Here is a 10,839-nt window from a genome sequence, read left to right as displayed (position 1 = left end):
AATATTCATTGAATGCATTGAAGATGTGTGCAGGATCATTTATAGTTTCATCATTGATAGTCAATGAAGATGAAGATTCAGTAGTAGGCATGACAGAACGCCTGAACTTCTGAGGATTATTTCTTAGTAATCCTGGCAGCTCGATATGAAAGAAAAAATCTTTGGCCGTATTCATTTTCAAATTTAGTTCCTCTTTGGCAAGGTGAATCTAGCAATTGCATCAGGGTCATTACGGCGTTTTGAGCGTCTCAGTCTTCTAACGCGGCGTGATAACTGCAAGATTTCTCTAGTCATCCAAGGGAGGGCACGATTTTTTTCTTAATTTTCAACGGAACAAAGCGTCGAATACACAGATTTATAATGTTTTCAAATTGGCGAACTAATGTGTTCACGTCACAATCTTTACTAAGTGTGCAAAACGATTCAAAACGTTCTGATAAGACATCAAGAATAGACGTGTCGTCAGAGCGATTAAAGTCGAAAAAAGTTTGAATTTCGGCACGCGGTTTAGAAACTGTGCAGTTTAGCAATATAAACACTGCCCTGGGATCTGAAATTCCCTCTGTAATTTCACAGTCAGACAGCTTATCAACAAGGTCTGAACTAATGAACACTAGGTCAAGAAGTGTGTTTTGTCGTGTGGCGCCAGTGACTACTTGTGTAAGCCCAAAAGATAAAGAAAAGTTAATTAGTTCGCTACCTAAACAACTGTGATGCGATAGTGAGGGCCAGTGAATATCTGGTGTGTTAAAGTCTCCCATTAGAATTAAGCTAGATGCATGAAAACTGTGGGTGTTGATGTAATCAGCGAGAAGAAAAATGTTATCAGGTGAGGAGGCAGCCGGATGGTAGAAAACAGAGAGTATGATTGTTTTTTTGCCTAGGTATAATTTACACCAAACAGACTCAAGATCTGCTGGAGGACAGATAACTGAAAACTTTAAATCCGATTTAAAGAAAAGGGCGACACCGCCTCCCCTGCCAGTTTTGCGGTCTGATCGGACAGCTACATAGCCGGGTGGAGTGATTTCAGTCATATATGTGATCGTGAAGCGATGTTTCAGTGACAACAATGAAATGAGGGGAATAGGAGGCTACCAAGGAAAGAAACAGCGGGAACTTATTTACTAGACTTCTTGCATTCAAATTCAACAAAGTAAGCTTGTAAGAGTCGTGAATTTCTCAAGGTGAAGATGACGTGGCCGGGAGAGTGTTCTCAGAAAGGCTCGAATTATTCACTACGGTGGTTACAGCGAGACCTGAATCGTCAACTAGGGCATTAGCTGCATCATTCCACCTGTAGCGGACACCGTTTATAAAAACATGGTCATAACGCAACCTCACCACAGAACCATGGTCACGAAAAGAAGAAGTTGCTGCCCATAGCTTTTTGCGAATGGTACGTACATTAGCCGAGTAATCTTCAGTTATGTAAAATTTTGTTCCTTTCAGCTTTGAGACAATTTTCATTATTTCTACTTTGTTCCGAAAGTCTAGTACTCGTAATATAACTGGGCGCGATCTACCTTCACGTTTGGTGCCAATTCTGTGACAACGTTCGATGGGCGGGCATTCAATTTGAAGTTTCTCTGTGAAAAATTGGTGTACATTAGACAAAAGCGTATCTGTGTTTTCAGCATTGTGTTCACCAAGTCCATGCAAAATTATATTGTTGCGTCTCGAGCGATTTTCAAGGTCATCATTCTTTTTAATTACTTCCGAAACAGCCTGAGATAAAGAGCGTACGTCAGAACCAGAATGGTCAAGTGAGACGCTAGGGTGAGCTCTAGTTTTTTCGAGAGCGGCCACACGGGATTCCAGAGCGTCAAAACGCTTGTTAACAGTTTGCTGAAAAACCTTGATATCAGCGATGTCTCGAGCGATCGTTTTTTGCCCAGCCAATAGTTCTGTCAGCATTCCAGAAATATTGTACAAGTCATTATCAGGTTCAGCAGATGAACACGAAGTTTCGTCTGAATTACCAGTGTTACGAATCGTCTTTCTCGTGGGACGGGGATTTAATTTTATATCACCGCTAAGGACAAGTCGATTTGCGCAGAACAGTGCATGCATAAAACAAGACAAAAAGCTCTGTGGGCAAGAAAGCAGCAGCAAACAACGATCATCTGACCTCAAACAATGAGCGTTTTTAATGTAACGTACCTGCACGAAAAACAAGACTCGATTAAGCATCCTGTTGGTGCTGCTGCAGTCTTGCCCACTGACGAGGAAAGCCGGGTCCAGGACTTTTAAGCGTTGTGTCGATGACGCCATTGACAAACAGCATGCTCCTATTGGGCCGTCCGATGACGTCAAATGTAAGTTGGAACCATATGGCGCGACGATAGGACCACTATCGCACCTGCTGAACCTGTCACACGGGGAGGTGACAGGGCAGTTCCGAGGTAGACCATCATACGTGGGCACAGGCTGTAGCTTCAAATGCAGCGCAGGGTCAACGGACGCATCCACTTCGAAGCACCTCGAGGAAAGGCCAGCATTGAAGATTCCGGGTGAACAGCAAAGAAACTGCACGAAAAACAAGACGCGATTAAGCATCCTGTTGGTGCTGCTGCAGTCTTGCCCACTGACGAGGAAAGCCGGGTCCAGGACATTTAAGCGTTGTGTCGATGACGCCATTGACAAACAGCATGCTCCTATTGGGCCGTCCGATGACGTCAAATGTAAGTTGGAACCATATGGCGCGACGATAGGACCACTACCGCACCTGCTGAAGCTGTCACACGGGGAGGTGACAGGGCAGTTCGGAGGTAGACCATCATACGTGGGCACAGGCTGTAGCTTCAAATGCAGCGCAGGGTCAACGGACGCATCCACTTCGACGCACCTCGAGGAAAGGCCAGCATTGAAGATTCCGGGTGAACAGCAAAGAAACTGCACGAAAAACAAGACGCGATTAAGCATCCTGTTGGTGCTGCTGCTGATGTGTCATGCCAGTCTAAGAATTATGGGGACAGAGATCGAACAAATTTATTGATGCTACTAGCGATTGTTCCATATAATAGGCACTCTCAGGATCATTTACTTCGATAAAGCCGGCCACCTCTAGAGCGAAGTTTTCTTTGCCTAGTACATCGGGCTCTGGCTTTGCCACTACTGCATTGTCTATATCTGTGCAGATTCCCTCCGTGATTGCTTAGTGGCTATAGGAATCGGGCTGCTAAGCACAAGGTCCTAGGATCAAATCCCGACCACGGCTGGTACATTTCGATGGGGGCGAAATCTAAAAACACCGGTTCTCTTATATTTAGGTGCCCGTTAAAGAATCCCAGGTGGTCCAAATTATTCCGATGTCCCTCACTTTGGCGTGCCTCATAATCAGATCGCGGTTTCGGCGCGTAAAACCCCATAATTTATATAATTTTTGGTATCTCTGCCTATATGCCATCTTGATAGTAGCATAAATCTGTAACACCAAAGCTATTGACAAGGTATGGAATTGAACCACTGCCTTGAAAACGTATGTTACCTTTTTGTAATGGTGCGACGCTGATAGTCTGGGAAACATCATGGCTAGACACGTCCATTATTCTTAACAAGATACAGGTTAGCGACACAGACAGGCAAGGTGAATCACACACTCGCCAATAATTTGTTTCAACAACGTGATGCACCTTAAGTATTGGGTTAGAAAGAACAAATAGCAGGAAACAAATTGCAGACAGACTAAAGTAGCACAACCTGCTACTTTCGTGTAGAAGTTTACTTAGCACTTGTGTTACTTTTGATGCGAAATCATAAAATGGCTGATCGAGCGAAAAGGCCGGACGTCTGAAGCAGCGAAACGCCACCTTATTCGCTGCTTTGCTCCGTCACGTGCACGCCTCAACGGAGCAGAGCGGGTGAAAGGCAACATCTGCTGCGCCGCTCGCGCACCAGGTGTTGCGTGGGGGGACTAGGCATCGCCGCGATGCCGAGTCACCCTGGTTGACGCTCTCGGCAACCTGTGTTATCCGCCCGTTCCTTATCCACGCTAGATCTCGCTTATGTTCAAACTACAAAAATCACTACAAAAAATCTATGTACAAAAAACTGAATAAATTCGAAAGGAAAAGCCTCGGCGGCAGTTAGTTCCGAACCTACGATCTCAACCTCAGAAGCCGGTTGTCTTACCCACTGGACTAAACCAGTACATCGTTGACAGCAAACCGATGCACTCTGTTTTACGAAATCCTGCTATTCAGCCGAAATTTCCATTGCCAAGCCCGTCGCGACGGAAGTGGTAACATTAAAATCACCGCTGCTTACTCTGGAGCGTCCCCATTAGATTCTATGACAGTCGGGCAAGGTAGCACGACGTCGGATCGAAGTGCAGCTAATTTAACTATCTAGGAGGCGTTGGCCAGGCATCTCAACGCGCTTGCTCGCCGCGAGGAGTTCATCGCTCAGCAGCCTGCAAGTGGACATTGATGAGTTGATTGGACATTGATAAGTTGTGAATGCATGAGAAGCACCTGGGCCTTCTCGGATTTTTTTACCGCTGCCGTCATTGAAGAAATACATTATTGTTCAGTAAAAGTAACCGATGGCGCGCCTCTATCTATCAGCAGGGTTCTTTTCACGTGCATCAATAATCCCTTTCCTTGAGGTACGCCATTTTGTACGCGTCGCGTCAACGTCACGCATAGCAGAACATGTCGGAATGTCCAGAATGGGGCTCCTGCTTTGCTCAGGCGGCGCTGCGAAAATGATGCTAAAAAGCGCCCTCTGTCCTTAACTGGGTAGTACCAAGCTCGATCGTCTGCTTCGGAAAGCATGTTTACAATATGGACCCGCCGCTTTCAGTTGTGTTGTACCACGGCTTGCAGCGAATTTCGGGAGCCGAAGATTTTTTCAGAGTTGGCGCGTTGCGTAAAGGCAAGAAATTATGCACCGCCGAATACGTGTACGCCGTTCAAGAAAGAAGCGGCGAAGATTTAGCGCGGTGTCAACCGCAAGTGAAGCGAGTCGCGTACGAAGTTGAACTTCAGGTAAGGTTGGCGCACTGCTAGATTCAGGCGCACAAACGCGAGGAAGTGCTTGCTATATAGCGATAAGAGGATATCATGTGTACGCAACTGCTCAAGCGCTATACGGTACGCGCCGCGACAGCAGCGGTCTTTCGGCATGCCGCGAAAAGGCGGGCCGCCTGCAACCTTTCCTGACTTCATGCCACTAGGCAAGTAGGTATGCCTGTTCTGTAGTAGCGGCCATCTGTCCCTTTGGCAATTGATAAATAACTGATAAGATGCACATGAGCTTGTAGTAACGTACGTGCGTATTCAGCTGCAGCGTGAGCTCGTGCGCTCCTCGCTTGATGTAGCTTTCAATGACAGCGCTCAAACATCAATGTGCTGTAATCAATACTACCTTGCTGCGCTGCCTCAACGTGCTGGCTTGAGGTCAAGGATAAGCAAATTTAACTCTCTAACCTGTGATGTTCGTAGTGGCGTAGTGAATTGTCACCGAATCAGCCCGACCATTTGTGGTCATTTGCACACACCTTGTCACTTCACCACTACGCACCAGTCGAATTGTTAATTGCCGCTGTGGCCGGGTCTCGAATCATGAATCACCAGCCATGCATGTTGCTATGTCGGTCTGCCATTTAACAGTGATTATCTGAACTGTGATGCTGGACTTGACCTGTAAATTATATTCTGCATCTCTCATTTTTACTACTTGCTGTCAGGCGGAAGAGGCCCATTGTAGGCCACGGGGAAGACTGTAGGCACATACGCAAGCTGACGGCCGAATTGCTTTTCTCGTTGCCCACAAAGTGGCGACTGCATATCCTGGTGTTCGGCGCTGGTTCCCGCGGTTTGCTGTCAGGACTGTAGGTGCAAAAGACCGAATTTTAGCAACGCAGATAATAAAGCAAGCTTCAAGACAAGCGAAGCAGTCAGCATGGCGCGAAGTTTCGCTTACCCAGCGGGACGAACTGCAGTTATCCAGCGCGCCCGACGCTCCGCTTCGTGAGGTCTTCTTCTTCATGGCAGCCCACGACGCAGCGGTAACGATGGTGACGCTTCTTCGAGGCTGAGCTAGGTCTCTCCGGACCGGCGTCATCGATTCGGTCTGCTTCCAGCATTACGTCCCACGGCACACGGAGAGTCCGTTTGCGTTAAACTACAGGCTACGGCCAGCTCGCAGCGTGGTCGGGGTGGTCTGTGAGAAGTGACGAGCCTTTTCGCACTCGCAGCAGGGCAGAAAAGAGTGCGAATCGACGCAAAACTCGGGCTAGAAACGTGCTTCGCCACAGCCATGGCTCAATACTACCCAAGCTGGTACTACCCAGGTAACGTTTCTCGCCGCCACCAGGCGCCGCTACTCTACCTCAATCTCCTACGCAAGACGCCCAGAGAGCCCCAGACGAGCACATCGAAATGCGATTTAACCGCTCTTTCTGCGCATGCGGGAGGAGGACTGGTTGCGAGAAGGAAATGTGGGGACTTTTGGGCCTCGAGAATTGTCTTCTTCTAGGTACTACGAGGGAGAACGTTGTTGACTTCGTTCGTCCCCAGCCGAACTAGCAGCACAGAGTCGACACAATGCGTGGCGAGGAAGTCCGAGGCGAGTTTGCTGCGTCTTTTTGCGACGTTAGCATATTAAATTCTGGTAGTCGCGGGGGCATACGTTTGGAGGTCAGGTGTTTTCTCGGATTCCTTTAATGGCAAAGCATTACATCGTGCCGATTCATTGTTCATTGTGTCCTTGAGCGTACCGCACACTTCAGGAGGTTCGCGCGGGAACGGAAATATGTTTATGAGTTCAACTGTTTCTATGCAAAAGTAAGAAAACAGCGTCGCTAAGCCCATTAATAGCCCTAGATAATTCTGACAGCTGTACAGTAACATTACCAAAGCATTAAGCCTCGCCGACACTTCGATGAATTGAGACATCTCGTATTCTGTATGTTAAAGTGTGACAAATGGACGTCGCCATGCAACGTTTTATAGCCGTATATAGAACCGACCTTGTCAAAGCTGTGCAGCAACACCGATCAGCTACGCGGTACAGATTGTAGTTAGTCTGAGGCACGTGCGTGCTTGTATATAATTAAGGAGTGCGTACCGAATTCCCGTTACAATCTTGTGTACAGAGCGTGCTGGGTTGGCGAAACAAGCGCTCAAATCACCACAAGTAGATCCGAAACATCTCTCAAAGCCTGCTAGTAAGTTTATCAGGCGTCTGTGTGTTGTGTGACAGGGCACGTGACGGCGAGCGCCGCGAGCATCGCACTATATCCAGCGACAGTGGCCCTTTGCACTCTTTGTAAGCTTCACCGCAATACGTTGCGTAGGACTGACAGCGTAGCATTTGCGTTGCGGCGAAGCTAACAGTAAGGAACCGGCATGGTGCAGCGCTCGAGCCCTCACAGTGACTGCGGATCGAAAACACAAACACGTTCAATAGCTTTTCATCATGCTTTACACATCTTTATTAAATGAAAAGGATAACGTACGTATGTATCCGTGAGTGACAGATTGATAAAACCTCCGGGCACTGGCAGTGTGTAAAAAATTGTAAACTTTATCCCTGCAGACGTCCATGCTCCTTTAAGAAACTGCCGTTCAGTGGTAACCCTGTGGAGCTGGATCCAACCCTATGGAAAGAGAGCCGGCTCATGAGCCTTCAAGTAGGAACCGGAAACAACACTCTGATGCTGGTGTACACTCCTCTTTATTAGTTAGCCAGTGACAAAGACATTGCATTAAACATTGAGACGATGTCTTAATACGTAGCGCTTATGTGGCGAATAGGAGAGCGAAAGGTGAGAACGATGGTTTGAGATGAGGCAGCACTGCCTTCATCTGTGTAGTGAAATCGTGTTTATAATTTTTTTAACGTCAGTACACTCATTTTCTTTAGTGTAACGTGTACTGCAGCTTACAGCTTTTGTGATCAGTGATTCCCAGACCGCCATACGAAACTTCGCCAACGGTGGAATCTCCCCAGAGGCACTACGACTCCTAAAATTAGCTAATAACCGCAACAAAAGTGTCGATATCATCTGGACACCCGCTCACACACTACCAGACGGTAGCAATGAGGCGGCGCACCGCTTGGCTCGAGAACTTATGGACCGAGCCTCGGTTAGCCCCGCCTCACCGACTACCTATGAGTGGGAGTGGGAAGATCGAATGACCAGATTTAACAAAATTACACAACACCATAGATTGCAGAGGCGTACATTCCCGCCGCCGCACCCAAAATTAAGCAAAAACTAGTCTGTTGAATGGCGGCAGTTACTGACCAGATCTTATACGAGTCCAGCTATTATGCACCTAATACACCCAAATTTATACACGACGGACAAGTGCAGACATTGCAACTCTAGAGCCACCCTGGAGCATATCCTATGGGAATGTACGGCTCTAATACAGGATAACGGTGATGCAGCCTCAAACAGCGACAGCCTCCGCGCACGCTGGGAGTGTGCGTTGCTCAGCTCAGACCTGCAGCGCCAACTCTGGGCCGTCCAGCGAGCCGAGGAAGCCGCCAAGGGAAAACAACGCTTGGCCGAAACCTAGGCGGCGTCTAGAACCAAATCGCAGGGCACTGAATAAAGTTATTTGAATGAATGAATGAATCTTTGATTTATCAAATAAAGTTGCCATTTTTTAGTTTTACAAGCTATCCTCTGGTCTTTCAGTATTTTTATCATAGAGCGCATGATAGACAAATTGCCGGGGACCGAGAAAACTGTATTGATGTCATATCTGTTGGTTTACGAACCATGGGACAAACTATGTACATAGGGCACTACAGCAAACCTTCTTTCCTCAATTTTATTTTTCTTAGCGGGGCTTTTAACCCATGGGTGAAAAGTCATGTGCCCTGTGATAAATAGGAAACTTGAACAAGGTGGCAAAAACGAGAAAAATTATTGCGGCATTAGACATGTGCCCCCTTTAGTGCCTTGTAACACTGCTACAGTTTGTCAGATTCCACTGAAATGCGGCAAAACTTACATTGGACATAGCTGCATGTAGATTAATATCAGACTAAAAGAACATAGTCACCTAACAACCTTTGTGCTTCACATCTAGCGTCGCATTGTTTCAATTGCGGTTGTAAATATTTGTTTGAAGACACAAATGCCAAAGCACACGGTGAATAATCGAGGCATTTCAAATTAAAAGATTAGGAGAGACTTGCGTTAGCCGCGCATCATTGTGTCTCTTAGAAAGTGAATTTCAATATCTTCTTAGCACGTGTGTTAATCTCAAGCAGTAAATGAGAAGGAAGGGAATTCACCGAGGGGCCCGATTTTCTTTTATTAGTCATATCATAAGAAGCCAACAAACACTGACACCAAGGACAACATAGGGGCAACTACTGACAGCAAACATTTTCTTTTTTTCTGTTTTTTTTTCTTAGCGGGGCTTTTCACCCATGGGTGAAAAGTCATGTGCCCTGTGATAAATAGGAAACTTGAACAAGGTGGCAAGAAAGAGAAAAATGATTGCGGCATTAGACATGTGTCCCCTTTAGTGCCTTGTAACACTGCTACAGTTTGTCAGATTCCACTGAAATGCGGCAAAACTTACATTGGACATAGCTGCATGTAGATTAATATCAGACTAAAAGAACATAGTCACCTAACAACCTTTGTGCTTCACATCTAGCGTCGCATTGTTTCAATTGCGGTTGTAAATATTTGTTTGAAGACACAAATGCCAAAGCACACGGTGAATAATCGAGGCATTTCAAATTAAAAGATTAGGAGAGACTTACGTTAGCCACGCATCATTGTGTCTCTTAGAAAGTGAATTTCAATATCTTCTTAGCACGTGTGTTAATCTCAAGCAGTAAATGAGAAGGAAGGGAATTCACCGAGGGGCCCGATTTTCTTTTATTAGTCATATCATAAGAAGCCAACAAACACTGACACCAAGGACAACATAGGGGCAACTACTGACAGCAAACATTTTCTTCTTTTTTTGTGTTTTTTTTTTCTTAGCGGGGCTTTTCACCCATGGGTGAAAAGTCATGTGCCCTGTGATAAATAGGAAACTTGAACAAGGTGGCAAGAAAGAGAAAAATGATTGCGGCATTAGACATGTGTCCCCTTTAGTGCCTTGTAACACTGCTACAGTTTGTCAGATTCCACTGAAATGCGGCAAAACTTACATTGGACATAGCTGCATGTAGATTAATATCAGACTAAAAGAACATAGTCACCTAACAACCCTTGTGCTTCACATCTAGCGTCGCATTGTTTCAATTGCGGTTGTAAATATTTGTTTGAAGACACAAATGCCAAAGCACACGGTGAATAATCGAGGCATTTCAAATTAAAAGATTAGGAGAGACTTGCGTTAGCCACGCATCATTGTGTCTCTTAGAAAGTGAATTTCAATATCTTCTTAGCACGTGTGTTAATCTCAAGCAGTAAATGAGAAGGAAGGGAATTCACCGAGGGGCCCGATTTTCTTTTATTAGTCATATCATAAGAAGCCAACAAACACTGACACCAAGGACAACATAGGGGCAACTACTGACAGCAAACATTTTCTTCTTTTTTTCTGTTTTTTTTTTCTTAGCGGGGCTTTTCACCCATGGGTGAAAAGTCATGTGCCCTGTGATAAATAGGAAACTTGAACAAGGTGGCAAGAAAGAGAAAAATGATTGCGGCATTAGACATGTGTCCCCTTTAGTGCCTTGTAACACTGCTACAGTTTGTCAGATTCGACTTAAGTGCGGGAAAACTTACATTGGACATATCTGCAGGTGTATTAATATCAGACTAAAAGAACATAGCCACCTAACAACCCTTGTGCTTCACATTTAGCGTCGCATTGTTTCAACTGCGGTTGTAAATATGTTTGAAGA

The 10,839-nt window shown here is 45.9% G+C and overlaps 1 protein-coding gene across 1 annotated transcript; it reads right to left on the bottom strand.

Moving 5' to 3' along the window:
- Nucleotides 1-1,182: 1,182 nt before the first annotated feature.
- LOC142558415 (uncharacterized) lies at nucleotides 1,183-1,917 on the bottom strand. The gene has a single exon (XM_075670551.1). It carries the CDS (start codon nucleotides 1,915-1,917, stop codon nucleotides 1,183-1,185), a length of 735 nt encoding a protein of 244 aa, XP_075526666.1.
- Between the last annotated feature and the right edge of the window lie 8,922 nt (nucleotides 1,918-10,839).

This window comes from Dermacentor variabilis, chromosome 9 (assembly GCF_050947875.1).
Source record: "Dermacentor variabilis isolate Ectoservices chromosome 9, ASM5094787v1, whole genome shotgun sequence".
Classification (NCBI taxonomy): Eukaryota; Metazoa; Arthropoda; class Arachnida; order Ixodida; family Ixodidae; genus Dermacentor; species Dermacentor variabilis.
Note: the sequence above shows the minus strand (reverse complement) of the source record. Positions and strands in the feature narration are given on the sequence as shown.